Source organism: Oxyura jamaicensis, chromosome Z (assembly GCF_011077185.1).
Source record: "Oxyura jamaicensis isolate SHBP4307 breed ruddy duck chromosome Z, BPBGC_Ojam_1.0, whole genome shotgun sequence".
Lineage (NCBI taxonomy): Eukaryota > Metazoa > Chordata > Aves > Anseriformes > Anatidae > Oxyura > Oxyura jamaicensis.
The window spans coordinates 43,191,648-43,213,260 of record NC_048926.1 but is presented as its reverse complement, the minus strand read 5'-3'; the positions used below and the strand labels follow the sequence as shown (position 1 = coordinate 43,213,260).

The following is a 21,613-nucleotide window of genomic DNA, read 5'->3' as shown; positions in this document are numbered from 1 at the left end:
TCTGTTGTCAGCACAGCTACCACTGCCTGTAGGGTATCCATTTATACCAACCTTTATTACATTATGCTGAGAAGTACATTCTTCTGTATCACAAAGTATAATGCCCAGCTGAAAGCGTCTTCTCCTAGGCGGGCTTCTGCTTTTCTTTACCTATATTAGAATTCAAGGATTCAAGGAAAAATTTTTTTGGGGGGGGGCAGGGAGGGGGCCGCCGCGGGGGTGGAAGAGCAGAGAGAATGCATGTAGGGCATTGAGATGTTCATGCTATCTGCTTCCTTTATAAGCTCTCATGTAATGAGTGAAAATCTCTTTGTGTTTTGAGGAAAAGAACTACAAATTTTTCAACAATATTATTTTTTTCCTCAAGCTTATTCATTTTCTGGGTTTCAGTCATATGTGTGAAAAAGTAACCGCAGCTCATTGTGCAAGCTGTTTGCAAAGTTATAAAGATACACAATTCATTGAAATGAAAGTTTTCTCATTCGACATACAAATTCTACTTTCCATTATGTAAATTGTGCAACTGAGCTCCTTTTTCAGACCACTTTTTTAATACAAGCAAATGCTTTTATTTTCTAATTTTCTGAGGGCTGCTAAGCAAAAGAGCAGCATTTTTCCAATAAATTCACAAATTTCTACCATTAAAAATGAAGTAAGAAGCATCAAGGAAAAGTACATTTATGTCATCACAGGAGAATGAACTTATTAGCCTAATAGGAAAAAATACAAATCCCATTTATATGTAATACTGACCAAGGTTAGGCTTTTTGATAGGTCTTCCTATAAATAAAAGAAATGGACTCTTGAATACAAACTATGTTAGCATGTATTTCTATTATCTGTAATCTATACAGAAGTACAAGGTCTGAACTTGAAGTTTCTTAGTGCTGTTTTTAAAAAGCAGTTCCTCAGATGTAAATGTTTCTATTAATAGTGGGTGTAATTTTGGCAACATGGATTACAAGGATAGTGCTGTTAGTCCAATGCTGTATAACACCCTAAAATTTAAGAATCCAGGTCATCGATGCCAGCTTTTATCAGGAGGAATCATATGAGTTTGGAAAACAGATGTTCAAGCTGGTTATCAGTTGAAATGTCAGGATGTGATTTCCTTCAGACAACATTTCTTGAAAGTCCATGTCTTCATTTAAGTATTTAAACTTCTCAGAAATGGGAATGAGTTTGCTATAAACCAAATATTTAGCAGACTGCATGTATTTTTTGACAAAAAAAAAAAAAAAAACAAAAAAAAAAAAAAAAAAGTGCCCATCAGTTCCCACCTTGTGTTTAACAACACGGTGCTTTGTCTACAGGAACATTGCTTTCAGTATCCTGTGAATTTGCTAATAAAAATATAATTCAGAGGAGGAAATTTTGCTCTGAAATGATCAAGTCAGTTTTATTCTGGCATTATTTCAATGGTAAAAAACAGTGAAAGACAACTGAATGTGTTGCCAGAAGAAGAGAGATAACAGCAGAAAGCACTTGTGTCTTGCTCTGGATACTTCTGTAGAACTTTCTTCCAAACATGCAAGTGCAGAATAAAAATTCTAGGACTAAAGGGTCTGGATCTGAAAATGACTCTATGTCATGTCTCCTCTGGCATTTTCCCTCTGACAGTAAAAACACCTCCAAAACTGGCAGGAAGATAGAAGGCAGAAAGGAAGAGAGAACCAGCTGAGGTACACAGTAATCAGCAAGCAATTATACCAAACTTGTTAAAGATATTTGCAGCTATTTTTTTCTGGCAGATAGTGTGCAAACAGAGAGGCAATAAGTCATAGAAATTGCTGTATTGACAGAGCAAATACAAATAGGAGCAATCATGATGATTTCAAAATCTGAGACATTAGAAAAAAATCTTAATTATACATCTTGTTTTTCAGTGTTCAAAGTTATGCATTTCATACCGAAGCACAGAAAAAAAGTCCTCTTTTTAATCAATACTTAGATTCTGAGACCATATACTACAAGTATATGATACATAATGTAATTAAAACATGATTAGATGATTCCTCAGAAAGATGCGTCACCTTATTTTTCAGACAACTGTTCTTTCCCCAAAATATACTATATTATATATATACATATATATATACACATTATATATATACATTAACATATGTATATACACATATGTATATATATACACATATATATATATAAAAAACTCAACATTTTCATTCCCTATGCAGAAAGTTAGGAATTTAGGAACCTAATGCGTACGTAAATATATCTTGCTGCATTTCAAAGAAAAAAAAAAATGTTTTTCTTAAAATTTTGTCAGAGATTAGTGTCAGTAAGAGCTTTACTATTTTCAGTCATCTTGTAGAGAATGAACTGTTGAGAAGCCCATGACTAAAAACATGTTTAGGAGACCCATCTAGCAGTTCTAAGAATGTAACTTTTCCATACTGGAACTAACAGTCCTGAAAACCTGTAAAAAAAGCAAACTTCAGTTAAAGGTGAGTAATGTCAGGACAGATAACCAAATGACCCTTTGTCATAAGATTTGGCATGCAAATTAAAAGTGCATAACAGATACTTGTTGAAGGTCCTGGAGTTGCTGCTCCTTTTCTCATGTTTTCTGTTGCTAGATGAAATACCTAACCACTATGAAAACAGAGCCATGATAACATCAAAAAAGTTGACATGAAAATAGCTCTTTCTCTCTTTCTTTTTTTTTTTTTTAAAAAAAAAAAAAATTAAAAAAAAAAAAAAAAAGACAAAAACTGTACTGAAGTCTTAAAGACCTGGGTGGAGAAAATTTTCCATTCACCTTTTCTCCCCCAAGCAAATGAGGAAAGCCAGAAGTCATGTAAATATATATATTTGCTTTGGGGAATCACACAGAAAGATAACAGCTTTTTGGGGCACACAGAAATACTCCCTTCTGGTCCCAAGAAACTTTGAATTGAGTTTCTCAAACAGGTCAGAAAGGGCGGTCCAAGGGAGCGAGAAGGTGGAGCTAGTGACCTGAGAGTCCCTACAGTCAACCAGGCTTCGAGTGGCAGTCAGACACCTCGTGGATGGATTAACTGGATGGTGGCTGCTGTTGCCCTGTGCTACAAGTAGCTTTCAGCACACACCTTGAATTCTCCTGTCCATGCTAGGCACATGGAGCTGAAGGAGACCACCCGTGATCACGCAGGAGTGCACAATTTGGCCTACCAGGTAAGCGTGGTTTCCTTTGCTTTGTGGGGAAGAGAAAGGACTTAAAAACAATGAACAAGGCTTACCTCAGTCCCTGAACAAAGAAAGAGCAATTTCTGCTCTCTGCCTGCAGATAGTTTACAACACCTTATATGCTTTGTGCTGATATCCTGCCAAAGTACAATGCTCTTATACAAAAAGCCACAATTGACACATTCAGGAATAAGCTCATCTCACTCCCTTCATCTGCTATCTGGTATACTGATATCTCTGAAAAGTCTCCCGATTCAGTAATATTCGGTAAGCTGACAGGTCTCACAACTAACTCATCCTGATTTCCTATCTGTTGTATCAATTTCTGCTTTTTCTGGAGGATACTTAATTTACAGTTCTGTTGAAGAGGAGATCAAAATTATGCAGTAGGCATATATCACATCAAAACAATGTATATTAATAACATGGGAAAAATAATCACACAATCAGAGTGGGGCATATCTTCTTTCTTCCACACATAAGTCTAACTGCGTGTTCTGGAGAAGAACACAGAGTGGAGGTAAGGTGCCAACACAAAGGGTTCGTCATATTATGTGCATGAGGGAATGTCATCAAATATTTAAACAATGCAGATTTCAAAAGCTGAAACACCAAAAAACAAACAAACAACTGAAACCTATTAATCAGTCAGTTATTGTTTCTCAGTGCTTGACATCCCTGCACTTTCAAAGGAATCAGAGTAGGAACAAACAACATGAATCCACAGCCAGGCCAGTTTGCTGTGCTTTGTTAGTGAAAGTAGGATGGGCAGGGGAGAGCCTGGTGCTCTGATGCATGCTCCAGTGATTCCTGTCATCCTGCAACCTTCAATCCTTACACTGTCACAGAGTTCAGCTGACAGGAAGGACATAGTGGGTATGAATATCAGCCAATGCTATTCAAATAATGCAGAAAAATGTTTGCAGAAGCTAAGCATGCAGAATATTTTCTAACACCAATAAATATACAAGCACTCTGTCCTAATAATTAAATATTCATTGGGCTATAGAGACATACATACAAGAGACTGATTTGATAATCTGCCAGCTGGGGGATATTTGTGGAATGTAAAGGAGCTAGGGTCAAGTCCCTACTCCAGTCAATAGTTAATAATTCACGCTAAGTGGGACAGCTTCAAGAGGAGACAGAGTGATAGCTCTCTTAAACCATGATAGCCCAGTGGTTAGGGCATTCTCCTGGGTAATCACAGTGCCCTCGTTGCATCTCTGATTCAGAGAAGATATCCAAGCAATATGAACTTGTGTCTCCTTCAGTTCAAATGATTAAGTGAGAACTTCATCCTGGCTTTGCTTGTACACAAAACAGGTGCCTGCCACCACCTGAAATCTGTGCATACAGATTCACAGAGGGGAGAAACATCCCCTCTAGCTGCAGAAGCTCAGTGCCAAATGCTCTTGAATGGCCCAAACTGGAAAACATCTAATTCCTCAGAATTCTCTGTGGAGTACAGAACAGTGACTGGTTAATTCCCTGCCTTGGACAGCTGCCTCACCTGGGCAATGTGCAGAGACACCAGGATTTCCTCTCCTGCTTGCAGCAGAGGTTTGCAAGAGCATGGACATCCCATCTGATTTAAGTAATCTAAATGTAAAATTACTGAAACTAGCCATTAATGAAGTCAGGGACTTGAGTCAGGCTCTCTGGTTATTTTTTTCTTGGAACACCAGAAGAAGTTAACATTTACATTTATGCTATCTCTGACTCAACATGTAAATCACTCTCTTAAGCACAGAAGGAAATAGATAACTTTCTGCATAAAGAAAAACAAAAGCAGGCAAACAAACAAAAAAAACATTTTGCAGTAGAAGCCACTGTGTAGAAGAAACATATCTATTTTTTTTCCTATTTTCTTGTATTTGATTTTTTTCTTGGACAAGCAGTACTTTTCTTCCTCCATGATATAGTATCTTCTAGTATTAAGTATCTTCCCTATAGCACAAAACCAAGGTGTTCTCAAAATAAATTCATTTAAGCCATTTTTAACTACCAATGAGGGGTTGCACTCCAAAAATACCTTCAGATATACCTGAGCTGTTTAATGATTAACTTGCAAAGTGATAGAAAAAATCAGGGACAAAGTAAACCCCAGTTAGGTAGTTTGTTTTATAAAGTAAATATGTTAAGAAAACAGCTCTTGATGTTATTACAAAGCGGTTAAATACTAACAAGTGCAAAGTGGTTAAATACTAACAAGTGCTGTCAAGTGGATTATATTTGAGCTTTATTATGTCAAGAATGATTGGCCTTTTACCTGATGATGTAGAGGGACTCTTAACGGGATCAAGAGGTTGTTAACATGAAGTAATGTGTCTTTCAACTAGTCATGCAAATGTTCAAGGGGGATCACTTTTTAAGCTCTTTTTAATTTTACATTGGCTATTGATATTTAAACATACATCCTTTAATGTTATAATTGAATTTCCACTATATTACAGGAGTGTAAAACTTTTTCAACCAAACTATAGTAGACTTTAAAAATCAGTTATCTAATGTTAACGTTCAGAGATGCACCTGAACTAGTGTAAAGTTCTACTAATGCCATCAATTACATTTCTTATAATGCTTGATCCTGCAAAATATCAACTGCTTCTCCTGTGTGCTTCATGGATTCCACTGTAACCATAGGCATAGCTGCAAAAACTGCAGTTCTTGTTTTATTGCCTTGTGATATAGCCAGTACTTGGAAGACTTTCTTTCCTTGTTCATGTGAGAAACTAAGTCGTGCTTTTGCAGTAGAGAATTACTCTTCTGTATTCCAAGGTAATTGTATAGTCATAATAAAGAGAAACGCTAAGTAGATAAGTTGACAGTAGGCATCACTGTTCCAAAATAAGGTGGAAGCTTGAGAAAAACAGAATGAGCAGTGTGGGAACAGTAAAACAAGTATCACAGGTTCTCAAAACGTAAGAAAGGAAAAAAAAAAATAAATAAATAAATAAAAAAAATGGGGGGGGAATTAAAAGGTTGAAAAAAAATTAAAAGTGTACATGTATGGTATAGAGGAGCATTGAGTAGCTTGTGAACCTGTAGTACTCATCCAATGAGGAAACCGGGGAGGCGATCAGGTGTCGGGTAATAGGGAAGAAAAGGTTATGATTTGTTTACTAAAATGCGCTCCTAATTGGCAGGACGCCCACCATTGCAATCTCAAATAAAATAGCTTCACAGAAGATCCTGTCTGAAGAAAATTATTTGAGACTTTTCTCACATTCACAACTTGTAATGGTCTCAAAGGAAAACAGACAGCAAATCCCAAATGTACAGCTGCACTGTATCTCTCTCACTAATTTTAGGGCTCAGTTACTAGCAGCCATTTGGGTACATTACAATGTGTTAAGTTTCTTGTATTGATTTTAAGACACATAGTTCTATCCACACCATCAGTCTGCCCAAACACTCCAAGGCAATGTACCCAGGATAAAACCCCAATGCAAACATTAGGCCTACATGGAAAAGTTACCTGCTTTGGATGCAAACTCATATCTAGAATAAACAGATTGCTGCATTGTTTAAACCATCAGATTCGGGTTTTTAATTGTTTTTGTTCCCTTAAATAAGTCATGCAATTTAAGAAACTTGAATCATCAACAGATACATTATCTTCATAGTCTCATCATTATCCAGAAGACTGTCCATGCTAAGTGTGTTAATGTAATATATTGTGTCTATACCTACAGTAATGTCATAATGTACATAGACGCTACAGTGTCTCTTGCTTTCAATCTGATTCTGTTAACTTCTCTGGAACTGGCTGGAGGTTCATTGCAGCTTCCCACTGGATTTCCTGCTCACAAATCCAGCTACACTGACAGTAATGCTAACACTCAGATGTTAGCATTTGCCTAGCTTGTGTTTAGCCTGCATTTAAGATGCAATGGTTTTACTTGTTTAGTTCTGATGATTCAGATCTCTGCTAATAATGACATTAAACAAGAAGTCACACAACCCTCAAGGGATGAAAAGAGATGGCTCATAAAGGAATGGTAAGCGGAAGCGGGACAAAAAAAAATGTCCTGACTCAGGGAGGAACTGGGAGTTAAAAAATAAACTAAATACAATGCAAAGGGCAGATAACAGGTAGTAAATATTTATTGTTCACTAGCCTCTGACTGACAGCGTTATGATGCATTAAGCAGTCAGAACCAGTTTTTGTAGCCTAGCACACCATGCTGTTAAGGATCTCACCTGAGGAAAGATTTCATATATAACTCTGCCTTTTATGTATGCTGCATAAGGTGCTGCCCTAACAAATGCAGCTTTCATACTCCGTTCCATTCAAACAATATATCTATAAAAATGATGTTTATTTCTCTCGGTATTTATAAGCATTCTCCACAGTATCCTAGATACTCAGGTCTGGTAGACTAACAAAGGGTGTATGCGCTGTGAAGAATTTCCTATTTTATGGGCATCATTGTTATAATTTTCCTTGAAAATTATGAAGACATTACACTGTATACCAGCACCAAACACAGGCAGGAAACCATGTGGTTTCTCACATTTTCCAAATTTGCTTTCCAAAGCCATGCCAAAAAAAAAAAAAAAAAAAAAAAAAAAAAAAAGAGTGTTTTCCTACTATGACATACCACCCTGTCTCTTGCAGGAAACAGTAAAAGCCAGTCATACCTCTATGGTCTTTTGTACTCAGGTTAAGTAAATATTTTTAAGATTCTTGCCATCAACAGATGTTTTGAATGTCACAACTACAGGGGTCATATACACCTTGTTATCTTCCCTCTTTCAGTTTTTCTGAATTTTGCTTTCTGGTCCTCATACACTTACTTGTTCTATTTCTTTTGTACAACCAGCTTCTGCCAGTCTGTCATTATAACTTTTTTATCCTGCATTTCAAATACCATCCGACTGTCCTACTGGTACAAGACAGACAACTTAAGCTTTTCAAGAAAACTCTAACATACTTAGAGGTCGGTGAGCCTAAGGTACAGCCCATTTCAAAATATCTCATGAAAATTTAGCCAGCTGAATTTAAATCTGGCACTGCACATTTTTTATTTTATCTTTTATCTTATCTCCTATCTTTGCAATTTATTTAGCTTCAGTTTAAGGCATGGATAATAGATATTCATCAATCTGGGACAACACTTTTGATCCTGCATGCTGAATTTCATAATCTGACAGAAAATTATGTAAACTATAATTATGGGTTTAAAAATTCCCCCTTTTATTTCAGTATTTAACATTTGTTTAAACTTCTTGAGAATGATGACACTGGTTAATCAGAGAGTAGATGTTGGAACACCTCAGATTTATGGTCTTAAACTGAACTGAATATTAAAGAATAAAAAAGTTTTGAACTATAAATCATGTGACTTCATTTTAATTGACTTAAAGCAATCCACAAAATCCACCTAACCCAACATGGTAAATTAAAATGTTTGCTTTTGAAAGCATCTGTTTTGCAATGAGTTACTTCAGCACCCTGATTCTAATCTCCAGAACTGAAGTAATGATCCACTCTTAAATGTAAAAGATTTAAAGCATCATTTTGGATTCTCTGACATCCAATTTGTTTAAATCACTACCTGGAAGGGGTGGAAAACAATCTACTCTTGAGTGGATGCTGTTGTTAAAAGTGCAACCAAAAGCAAGTGCTAGAAGTACTCTATAAAACCAGTTATCCCTTGAAATCCCAGAAGGAGATAGGAAGGAAGCTCAAAGAATGTAGTTATTCAAAAAGACTAGTAAAATAAACAGCTTGCCTACAGGGAAGCAGACACACATTGAAGGAGCACAAGTACAAGATAAATCCATGCCCTTCCCATTTAATCAAATATTTTGCAAGCAGGAAACTCTGATCAGTAAAGTACAACAGAATGTGCAAGTTGTATAACACTGTTCATATTTGCCAACATTCAAAGTAAATGGATCAAGTCAGTAACCTTTTCAGCGTAGCCTAGAGGGAAGAGGATTTTCCCATCCAACTTGTTCTTATTTGTTTTTAACTTCCTTCTTCCTTATGTCAGTGCAGGTTGACTAAGTTCATAATTGACTTGGCATGTTGCTGGATCTGTGGTCATAACGGGCCACAGAAGATGTGGCCTGTGGCCATGAAGACAAAGGCTGGGAGCATCTCTTATGAAGACAGGCTGAGAGAGTTGGGGTCATTCTATCTGGAGAAAAGAAGGCTCCAGGAGGATCTGGAAGTCTTCCAGTACCTAAAAGGGGCCTGCAGGAAAGCTGGGGAGGGACTCTGTCAGAGAGCAGAGTGTGAGGACAAGGAATAGTGGTTTTAAACTAAAAAGAAAAAAAAAAAAAAAGAAAAAAAAAAAAAAAAAAAAAAGGGTAGTTTTAGATTAGATATTGGGAATAAGTTCTTTACTCTGAGGCTGTTGAGGAACAGGTTGCCCAGAGAAGCTGTGGATGCCCCATCCCTGGAAGTGTTCGAGGCCAGGCTGGATGGGGCCTTGGGCAACATGGACTAGTGGGAGGTGTCCCTGCCCATGGCAGGGGGATGGAACTGGATGATCTTTAAGGTCCCTTCCAACCCAAACCATTCTGTGATTCTATAAAAGGTATACCACAGAGAACTTATGTAGTAAATCTAACTGCTGTCTGTAAAGACACTCTGAAAGTTTATTTCAGAAACAATAGAAGTACATGTTAAAACAATGTACACATTACTACATATGCATTAATAGATGGCATTGTCTTGAACAAAGGTCCCCCTTCCAGGGGGATGCCCAAATAGGCCATTTTAGAATCGGTGGGAAGAACGGACACATTTTTGTAAGCCTTCTAAACCACTCCTAGGGTAAAGGGTAGCACTGCCAAAAGATGTTAGTTTCAATCAAGAAAACAGCAGATTCACATTAGCCAAGCTCCACCCATGACCAACAAAGCTTTGTGCAGCAGTGCAGGGACTTGAACACATTAGTTTTTTACAATGAGTTTTGGGCTCTTCTGTAAGACTAAAGTAAAACACAGAAGAACAGGCATCAGTTCTCACTCTACACAAGAAAGGCTTTCAGCTTTTGATGTGAACTGATATAATTTCCAGTCTTGTATTCCAGAACAACACCGAAGACATGGACATTATCAATCAGGACAGTATTGGAGACAGTTCACAGAGAATCAAGAATTCACAAAATGACAAAACTGTACTTAATAATAAGGTGTGTTTTTTTACTTTTTTCTTCTTTTTCCTTTGAGAGGTAAAATAAATACAGGTATTAGAATAACCTTATGTAAACTCATAAACCACAAATTCAATGTAAGTTGCTGTGATAGCACATCCAATACAGATATGTTAACAAAACATGAATTTGATTTAAAATTCATAAACTTACAGGGAAGCCAGTTCTGTTCTCAGAAATAAATTAACAACAAACATACAAACAAAACAGAAAATTGATAAGGACATGTAGGATCCAGGAAAAAAAAAAAAAAAAAAAAAAAAAATTTCTAATGCCAAAATGGCTTGATACAAGGCATCAGAAATGGTAGTCAGAGGGAATACCGGAGACAAGATGCTGACCTAGAAGTATTTTCTCCTGAGATGTTGGAAAGAAACTGCCTGGAAACACTGTTTTTAGTGATACTAACTTTCAGTCATACAGGGGTCGTAGATATTGTTAAATACATACTCATCCCAAATAAGGGAAATTTCAGAAAAAGGGGAAATTCCAAAAAAAAAAAACTCAAGCTGGAGGCAACAACTCTGACTTGTGATAGACCAAGAAAATAAACCAACCAAACAAAAAGATGAGAATACAATACAAATGACTTCAAAAACATGTATTTTGACTTTTTTTAACAGTAGGTTTGTCTAAGCCCATATTGTGGGTGGGCCACACCATAAAGGCTGGAGTAACATTAAAAACAACAACAACAACAACAATAAAAACAACAAAAACCACATATAGGGCTTTTATGCCAAAAGTAGGTATTTTTCTAGTGTCATATACCAATATTTCCACATCCAAACTTAGAAAATAATCTGTTATTCTGAATTTTGTGTTAAAAACATTAAGTAACTGTGCTGTAATCATACCTACTTATCAAGTTTTTTTATGGTACTTGAAGCCATGTGTAAGAAGCAGAGGTTTCCTGATGCTGGGTATTAATTTCTATCTTCCAGTGGATTTTTCATATGAACAGAGACAAAAAAGGCAGGTTTTTCTCCTGTGCTCCTCAAAGCTGAAGTGATTCCAAATTTACAGTGATGGAAGGGATCACTCATGCAATTCTGATATGCAGACCTGGAAACTGGATCCTGGGAGAGGAATGCAGTAGACAATACCTATATCTGCCTCTTCAAAAAAGTCATCAAGAAGGAAATTATCCAAAAAGAGGACTTTCAGAACTGTTGGAAACTGTTGAAAATTTAAGAAAATACGTGGTAGTCAATGAAAGCTTGATTTTAAGTCAAAAAAACTGCTTTCCAACTGAAAACTTTCAGGTGAAAACATTCAGCCAGTACTGTGTACAAATATACTACAGATACATGTATCCTCACTGACATGTTCTCAGACACACCATGCCTTGAGGCAGAAGAGTTTATCTGGGGACTCCAGAGCAGACTGACTTTGCTATGCCCTTGGTGGTTGAAGTCTATATCCTTCATACAGCGCTTTTGTGAGCCTCAACAAAGACCAACACCTCCCCCAGCACCAGATCTGGGTTTATGTTTGGCCAAAGAAAAAGAAAGAAAATGCTTTGGATCCATTTTCCCTTTCCATCATGCATCTGCATGGAGTTAGTGGTTTGGTTTCAGATTTTCTAAACACTTTTTAATGTAGGCTTAGGAAATAATTTGTGACAATAAAGTAACAACATAATAATGTTCTAGACCTATCTAAATACCTTGTAAACAACATGAAAAGATATGTATCAATGCTTTCTACAATGAAATAAAATTTTAAAATATTGAATCAATAGTAGGAAAAAAAAAAAAAAAAAAAAAAAAAAAAAAAAGGTGACATTCTCAAGACAAATACTCTTTCCCAGCTTTCATTGCCCAGAAACTTTATGGCACCAGTGTATTTCACAGATTTAAAGAGTGAGGGTGCAGGTAGTAGGCGATCCTCCTTGCCTGTGGAGGACAACACGGCATGGGGAAAAGGGACAAGGGAGCACAGTCTGGCCTGGATTACACAAAACAGGTGGGTTGGTGATGGTGGTAGGGATGGAGAGGGGATGTGTAGAATATCGGCATCATGCTATAACTTGGAGAGAAGACAAGGTGCCATGGGGAGTGCAGTTGTCTGCAAAACTGGATGCACAGCTCCTCAACGTAGAGGACAATTCACTCCTGATCTACAACATAGGCCTGAGCTTTTTCTATTTACCAAACCAAAAATCTGTGAGAAGCATTGGCATGCAATATAACTTGAAGCCCAGGGAAAAAAATCAATCAATCAATCAATCAATCAATCATATATACCCTCTGCACTCACTGTCCCTTAGGTGAAAAATCCATCTTCTATAGCTACTGGGAGGAGTGCTCCCAACTATGAAAATAATAGCAATTCAGCAGGCAGCAGCATCTGTATTTTCAGATTTGCTCTATTTCATAGTTGATACTGAAGAGAGAAAGAAATTAATGTAACTTAGAGTGCAGCTCCATGAAGTCACATGAGTCCCACCCATCCTGCCCTAGAAATTTCAGTTAAGAGAACTGAAAGATTCCTATCTGTGTTTCAGTGGCATTTGTTGTAAGGGAATGAATAGCAATTTCAACGTACATACTCCTACACACCATTTTAATTACAGGCTATGCATCTGTCCTTTGTCTTTTGCCTGTGAGCTGTTTTGTTTCAAGTTTCTTGATAGAAACAGTGGGCTTGCCAGGACTGTCAGTGGAGGCTCCAGCAAGGGCAGAAAAGCCAGGCCAAAGGCAGGGTCATGCTCCAGGGCATGCTCTGGCATACAAAAAGCAGCCTGGGGAACAGGGCTGGCATAAATAGTTATGACATAGGAAAGGTAAATTCCCACGCAGCCTGCCACTGCTCCAAGCTGCATTGGATTTTTTCCTCCCTAGAGGGTAGCACATCACCCAGCATGAAAGGGAAGCACTGCTTGCTTTTGTGGTAGTCTCCAGCGCAGAGCACGTGACTGGTCATGCTGCTCTGACTGGGTGTTAAAACCAGAAAGCAGGACAGCAGCAAGGCACACAGCAGTGGAGTTGCTGTGCTGCCTTCAAATACCAAAGAGCCCCAGGACTCACCAGCCCCTGGGTCCCTGCCGACTGCAGGCCCTGCCACAGAGCCTGCACATGGCCTGCCATGAGCATCGAGGTACACATGGGTGGGACTCTGAGCAGCACAGTGCCACTGCCCAGCAGTGTCAGGGGAGCCATGTGGCTGCCATATGCCATGAGGATGGCCACCAAGCGTGACAGAGAGCCCAATGCTTGGCACAGCATTGAAACAAAATTCACTGTGATTTTGGCAGAGAGATGGGAACTATCCAGAAGATGCAAGTGCACAAAATGAGAGATTAAGATAAGAGTTCTGTAGTGTTCCTGATAAGAAACTGCCATGATAGACTATAAATATATACCTCAAGGTAAGATCAGTAACCTAAAGTAACTAATTAAGGATAGGAGGAAAAATGGATCTTTTCCTACAAAGGGAGATCCAAGTACCAAACAGGAATAAATTCTGGAGTTTGGTAGGCCCACTGGCCGTACTGAAATAAGCTTCTGGGCAAAGGCAAGGTGTCAGTACAAGTGACTGTTTTTGAAAGCCATGTGAATCCAGACTGCCACAGGCATCCTGCTTGCCTGCACGTGGTCCTGGAGACAGCAAGCCCCCAGCATCCCAGGCCATGCCAGGACACAGAGCCCCAGGCTGCCCTGCATGGAAAAGCTGTGAGACACACACACACCCCTGCCTGCCCCATGCACAGCACTGCCAGCGGAAAGAAAAACGTGCAAATTTTAGTGAATTTGTAGCTGAGATCACACTGTGTTTGTTCAAAATGTGGATGTAGTAGGAGACAGACTTATGTGGAGCAAAAAGGTGTGTCTCTGATGAGAATGTGCTGTCAGGACAAATTTCAAGTTCCTGTTGCTTTTCTAAGGAGTAAATTAATTGGCTTAGCTAATTGTTTAAAATACTAACCCCCTAAAATTTAACTATTCTCCAAAAATAAAATTTCTATTTGACCATATTAAGATTTGGCAAATAGCGAAATGACAAAACCAGGCTGTCACTAATGGGAAGTTTTGAGCAATCTCAGCACTTGAGGGTAACAGAGCACTGGCACAGGTTGTCCAGAGAAGTTGTGTCGTCACCTTTTCTGAAGATAACCAAAACCCTCCTGGGTGCCATCCTGCAAAATATGCTGTATGTCATCCTGCTAGGCAGGAGAATTGGACCAGATGATCTTCAGAGGTTCCTTCTCCCTTCCAACCTCAGCCATTCTGAGATTCTGTGATCTGGTTAGTAGGCAACCATACTATCCCCACCCCTAGCAATCACTCTTCAGTAGGTATGCAATGCTAATTTTTACAGGTGCCTCTTTAACTCCCAAGTAACACTAAAGGGTTTTTGTCCTTTATTTCCTCTTTCAAAATTGTGTGAAATGCTTGGAAAAGTTTGTAACTCAGAACACTGGTGAGTTGGCAATCATGGTCTGACTAGTGCATTTGCCTGCTAGTTATCACAGCGCTGGTGGCAGAAAGGAGAGTTGGAGCTGTGCAGAAGGAAGTCTTGTGACTGCTTCAGCCATCTGCCTGTGGGAATTTGTGTTTTTCACGTTACTTAACAAGCATGCACCCTTCTCACTGCATTGGTACTCATCTGTTTTCCAGGAGAATGAATATATCAATATGGAGAGTGATCTGCATGAAAACAAACATGACTCAGCAGCTGAGGAACAACCACACTTAAAAGGGTAATGTATTTTCGATGAGCAAGTGTTCCATTCACTTTATTCCAACCTAAGCAGTCAGCAGCCAGTGTTTCTGCATCTGGAGCAACAGCTCAAAATTTTACTGCTGTGCCCCTGTGCAACACAGACTTTTGTATCACAATTTGGGTAATACAGAAACACATTGTATTTTAAAACATTATACCTTTCAACTGACATATGGTTGTGGAACACTTCTAAAACCTTGCAAATTAAAGGAGCAATTTTATTTATTTTTATAATTAGCTATATATCCAGTATTTCTGTATCTGCTCTTGCAGGAAGTATAAGATTCACTATTTTCAGATTCACGACTTCAGTTTAGATAGCTATTTACCTATTTACCCCACTGCAAATTATGAGTAGAATAGATGAAAAAAAAAAAAAAAAAAAAAAAAAAAATTTTGATTTGGTAGAAATTTTACATTTTATTAGCAGTAGCACCAAATGACTACGCAGTGGAAGTACACGTTTACATTTTATTTGGGGATTATTGGGGATTAGTATTTTGTCAAAAACTACAAACCCTGTATAAGAAATTCAAAAATTTGAGATAGAATACGTAAATTTTTATTTTAATATCTTAATATTTTTCTGTCATATTGAAACTTCATATAAATCCATATAGAACTCATACCTCATTTTTTCCTGCTGATTTCTAATTCTACATTCATTATTCTGCACACATTATGCCATTTCAGCATTGAACCTGTGTTTCTATTAGCATATTCTAGGAACTGACTTGCTTGATATCCTAAATAGGAGTTTGTCTAACTCAAACTGAACTTCTTGAAACGATCTCATGCCTGTAGAAATGATACACTTATATACAGAAGCAGTAATTGTGGTGACTTCATTTATGCTTCTGAGTTGTACTGAGAGAACTTTAAAGACTACTTTATATGATCAGGTTTGCTGCTGACATCATATTATTAAAATACTGTTTCAGAGACCCAGAAAAAGTCTTTAGATATCACTTGAATTTTCTTTCATTTCTCTTCTCTGTTCTTTGGAGATTTTGTCACTCCTTTAGCAGTACATAACATAAAACTATTTATTGTTTAAAACACTTCGGGTCTTCTCTACCAAAACCAAAGGTGATATTTGATAGATCAAACACCAGAATGACTTAATAAGAGTCACCAGTGGCAAGTATCTGGTGTCTACCCACAAGTAAATTGATTGCACAGGCAAATGTTGACACAGAATTGCATGTACAAGGTCTGTCCCCTTCAGACCATGGCCTCTGCTCTGAGAGAGGCAGAACTGGGTCAGAGATGAAATAGTCATTTTCATTGGATGGCTCAGTTTGAAGGGACCTTGAAGATCATGAAGTTTCAACACCCCTGCCGTGGGCAGGTATGCCACCCACTAACTAGATCAGGTTGCCCAGGGCTTCATCCAAGGTCTTGAACACCTCCAGGCATGAGGCATCCACAGCTTCTGTGGGCAACCTGTCCCAGTGCCTCACTACCCTCTGAGTGAATTTTTTTTTTCCTAACCTCTCATCTAAATCTCCCGTTTTTTAGATTAAAACCATTTAAAACCTTGTCCGTCATTACCTGACTGAGCAAAAAGTTCCTCTCCATCTTTTTTATTGAAAAGGTGCAACGAGGTCACCCCGGAGCCTTCTCTTCTTCAGACTGAACACCCCCAGATCTCTCAGCCTTTCTTCATAGGAGAGGTGTTCTAGCTCTCTGACAAATACTGTATGTTTGTCATTTATTTTCGTTTATTTGTACTCCTGTGGAGACCCAAGGGCTAACAGATTTAACTCACAGGGCTTTATTGTTTCCTAGGTTCCCTTGTTCTTCCAATAGTAGAAGGTATCATGGCCTTGAACTGCAAAAGCTTTTTGCAGACTGGAAGCTGAAGAGCACTTTGCTCTATTTTAATTATATTCAGGCTACTGCTTGTCCCGTGTTGTTGGATTTGTTCTTGGGGTCTAAGTTTATTTTTATGTTGAGCACCTGACAAGGGCAATGGTAGCTCTAAAAGCATGCCCTAATGTGATTTAATGTATTCCTTGTGTCTGGTTAAAAGAACTATTCACAAAGTGCCCCTTAATTTCAAATGCATCATTGATTTCTTTCAACTGAACAGCTTGCAAGCCAAGACACAAAACCTTTGAAAGATCAGTCTGGATAACAATGATAAGCAATATGCACAAGGTGGTAGCATTCACTTGGAGAGTACATGCAGACCAGAACAAGGATTTCTAAGATGCAGAATGAAAGCAAAAATAGTTGGGTATACAAAAATGTTTCACATTAAAGTTCTCTTTTAAATGTGCTTAAATGACATCTGCTTATTCAACATCTTTTATTAAGTAAAAGCCATCAGCACTGTGCTGCACATTAAGCTCCTAGGGTCAGCCTTTAACAAACAGTGTTTATTTAGTAAAGTAACCAAACTTCATTAAGAAGATGATTTTTTCTGCCCCCTTTCAGAACAGAGTTGTATATTTATAACATATATGTGTAAATTTTTAAGATATGCTGATACCAACATGATAACCACCAAAAATAAAATAACAAAGGAGGGAACAATGTTGGATTAAATAAGAAATTTTAAATAATTGTAATCTTAAAATAATGATTTTAAATCCCAAAGGACTCAAAGACATAGTAACAGATAATAACTATTTTTTCCTTTTTTTTTTTTTTTTTTTTTTTTTCTTGATGGAAGAACAATAAACTTGATAAAGTCACTCTGGCTTATTCATGCCAGTATCTTTCATTTCTACTTTTTTTTTTTTTTATTTTCCTGTTATGTCTAATCTCTACTGAGACTGAGTGGCTAACCTAATGTTCTAAAAAGTAAAAGCAAATAATTATTATTTGTGAAGTAACAGGAATTCCTAGGAAAACAAAAACAAACAAACAAACAAACAAACAAAACCTGAAATATAAACTGCTATCAAGATTTATCAGAGGTCCTGTTACTCTTTGAACTGAGCAAGTATTTTCCTTCTCTGCTGAGTGCTAATGTAAATTAAGTTAATATTCCTTGTTTTTTTTTCCTTGGTTTTTTTTTTTTTTTTTAAGTGCAGGAAAGTAGGGTATTCACGCTGAATTTCAGCATGCATCTGACTCCAGCTACAACTAGTTTCCCAACAAGTACAGTCTGGATAATTAGCTACTCTAAACATATCACCATCTTTGTAGACGTTAAGGCTATGAGGCACCTCTTTAGAGAGATATAAGCTATAGCTCTGATTTCTTTTTCAGCTTGAACAATACTGAGGCACTTATTTGCTAAAGCTTATGTAACTAAAATACACCCACATCATCAGCGTATTTGACATTAGAAATCTGTGCTGAATTAATTCCCTTAACTGCTATTTCACTAAATCTCAGCCTTCCTCATGAAATCACTTTGTGTTACTCTTGGTGAAATGAGAAAAAATATATATTTATTTTATAAGGGGAAGAATAGATACTGGGAAAGGACATTCAAATATTAAAAATCATTTTACCTTCTATGAACTGGTGAGTCTTATGTTAAAGGTTAGTGTAAATAACAAATTTTCAAATCCAAAAGCATCTGTGAACACTATAATGTTTCAGATTGATACTGGTTACTTTGCATCCACAAGCGCAGATGGAAGCTACATGCTTTAAGACACAGAAACTCTTTAAAATTATTTTTTTCTAGGAATGTTATATTTTCATAGGAATGTCACACAATTATTTTTTTCAGCCTTCCTTCAGACCTCCTCTAACCTATTCCCTTGGGCCTTCGCAACTATAGCAACACTACTCGTCCATACAGCAGTGCTGAGCTGACTGTACTAACAACTTTTGTGGGTCTAGTAATGGACACAGAATCTTTTCTACCTACCTAGTCTGCACTAACCTTGTAAAACAGGCCTCCTCACAGAAGAACTGTATTGTGGAGGCTGGCAGAACTGGCCTGCTAACTTCAGCCCTCCATATTCCTGACAGAATGGCCCATTAGATATATACCTGATCTTCCTTTTTACTTGTTTAACATCAAACAAGAGAACTTCCCCCCTAAAAAAGTTTTGAAGATATCAAAATGACTTTCTTTGGCACTTAGGGTTCCAAATTTATCTCTTACTCTGATGGAAAATAGTCCAGCAGAGAAATTTTTGTCAATTTAACCTGATGTTTCTGTGGAAACTACTTTTTTAATCTATAGCTCAAGTTTCTGTTCTGTTTGTTTTTCACATTTTCCTAGGCCTTTAGAAAAGAAATATGATAAAGCCTGTGATTTTTGCAAGAAACATAAAACCAGAATTAACTATGTGATCTATGGAATATTAATAACAGGTACAGTATATTACACTTAGTGTTGCTGAAGCCTTACTTATTTACCTATACGAGGTTGTAGATTATGCTTTTCTTCTATAGGATACAAAAACTCTTGACTATCTTAAAAATGCATTTGAAAGGAGGTAAAAGTAAATTTAGTCCCAGACAAAGTTCCAGATTGCAAACCTCCACTCATTCCCATACAAAACAAAACCACAAACTTTGCTACGCTGCTCCTCTAGCATGTTTTAACTCTGACTAACTGTTTTTCAGGGGATAAAAGGGTAGTTCAATCTCCATATATATTCAATTACTATCCCTCTTCAAGAAGCTAGTTAAATTACAGTGTTAGGAACTTGCTCAAATCAATGAAATCACTCTAAAAAGACTCAGGGACCATCCTGGATGGAACCTAAGTTAGCAGGCTAGAAATTAAAGCTTTCTGCTCTGACCCATATCACTCAAAACCTACAGCAAATGTCTGCTTTAAGCAATGTTGTGTTGTTGTATGTCAGCATGTAGTGCAAAGTCATTCAATTATTCGTTTTTGTTACTTTCCTAATTATCTAGTAGGTTGTTTTTTTTCCTTCCACTTCAAAAATTTATTTTTAAGATCTTCCTTTTGAACACTGAGAACATGTAGACCTAAAACATGTCCAATAGATAGGTATCAGCATAATGTAAAGTGGTTATGAAAGAGACTCGCGTACTGAATACCTTTCCAACTAGCATCAGCTTTTCTTGCTTTGTGATAGTACAGAAGTATCCTGGCTCAAGAAACGAGGTGAGTTCTAAGAATATGTCAGGGGTTCATACATTAAGGCCATAAAAAAAAACAACTTGTCTTAAAAAAAATCTGTAGTTCTTTCTTATTTGTCATAGACAAAATCAGATTGGTATTTAAAAGCACAGTTTCCATAGCCAGCATGTATAAGTATTGAAACTGCCAAATGACAAATGATTAATAACTACTTTATGAAATAAATACATAAACTGCTTTTAAGCTTCCCAGTTACTTCAGAGGGCCATCAAATCAGGCAATTGGCAAAAGTTTTTAAATGTTTCTTCAAATTTTTTGGATAAACTCAACCTCTTGTGAAAGAAGAAACAAGACCTATTTTCTTTAATTCACTGTTTTTACACAGGAAGAAAACACCTATATAGATGTGTTTAATTTTCCAAAATGATTAATATAATTTATATGAACTAGACCTGGCCAAAGTATATATATTCTGCTTCCACAAAAGAAAGTCACCAATTCCACAATTTTCCAGCAATACAGGAAATTTTATATCAATGAACATAAGTAACAACACTATTTATAAAAGCTGTATTACTCAATAGTTAGGCCAAGAGTCAGAAAAGCACTCAGGGCACTCAAAAGATAAGCACAGGCCTGACTTTAACCACATCCCTAACACTGAATTTAAGATTTGATTCTGTTTTCAAAGAGACCAGACCTAACTGACGTGTGTTTTTGTTTCCGTGACAGCTTACTTGGCAGTAGTTATTGCGGCCTGCAGCTTGAATTTTCAGAGGGCCTTTCCTCTCCTCATCATTACTGTCCTAGCTGTCTTCTTCATCTGCTGGGATTTTTTAGTAGCGAAGTATGAAGACAGAGTTGCTGCATTTTTTTCCCCTGGAAAAAGATATTTGGAGAAACAGTGGTTTTGGCTGAAATGGTAAATATGAATGACTACCTATTTGTATAAAAGTGTTAGTCAATTTACCTTTAAATCTTTCTTTAAACTTATGGCCTATAAGCCATGGGATGGATCATAAACCTGTAAGCCAAGATAGATCAATTATAAAAAAAATGCATTAAGACCAAATGATGTAGTTTTTTTGTTTTATTTTTTTTTTTTTTTTTTTTTTTCCCAGTGTGGAGATGCCAGGCACGCCCCTAATATTTTAATGCAGTAGTCTGGTGCCAATAATCTTTACAGAAAGATGATGTCTGCTGCATTCAATCTACAAGCCAAAATGTGCCATTTTTCACTGTTCAGAGAACTGAAGTTTGTTATCTAGGCACTACTTGTTCACATAACCCCATAGCAATGACCTGTAAGCTTTTTGACTTTAATCTTCAGGAATCAAAACATACCAGCTACATTTGGTATTGTAATAAGGTCATACAATCTTATTTGGGATGGTAGACATTTATCCAATAGACAAGTGGTAGATATTTAGATATGGTTGCTTTTCATTCCAAATATTCCTTAGCAGTTATCAGGAATATTTAACTTATTCCTGGG

At 37.2% G+C, this 21,613-nt stretch overlaps 1 protein-coding gene across 3 annotated transcripts in view; it reads left to right on the top strand.

Moving 5' to 3' along the window:
• SLC28A3 (solute carrier family 28 member 3) overlaps nt 1–21,613 on the top strand; it is a 52,176-nt gene that overhangs the window by 5,472 nt on the left and 25,091 nt on the right. The window contains exons 1-4 of one of the 3 annotated variants that reach the window (XM_035310914.1): nt 3,015–3,174; nt 14,984–15,066; nt 19,285–19,376; nt 20,851–21,040. In XM_035310914.1, the coding sequence (XP_035166805.1) occupies nt 3,118–3,174; nt 14,984–15,066; nt 19,285–19,376; nt 20,851–21,040 (422 nt within the window). In that variant the 5' untranslated portion in view covers nt 3,015–3,117. Of the gene's footprint in view, nt 1–3,014; nt 3,175–14,983; nt 15,067–19,284; nt 19,377–20,850; nt 21,041–21,613 lie in introns of those variants that run through there. The other 2 variants (XM_035310912.1, XM_035310913.1) reach the window with 2 other exon arrangements.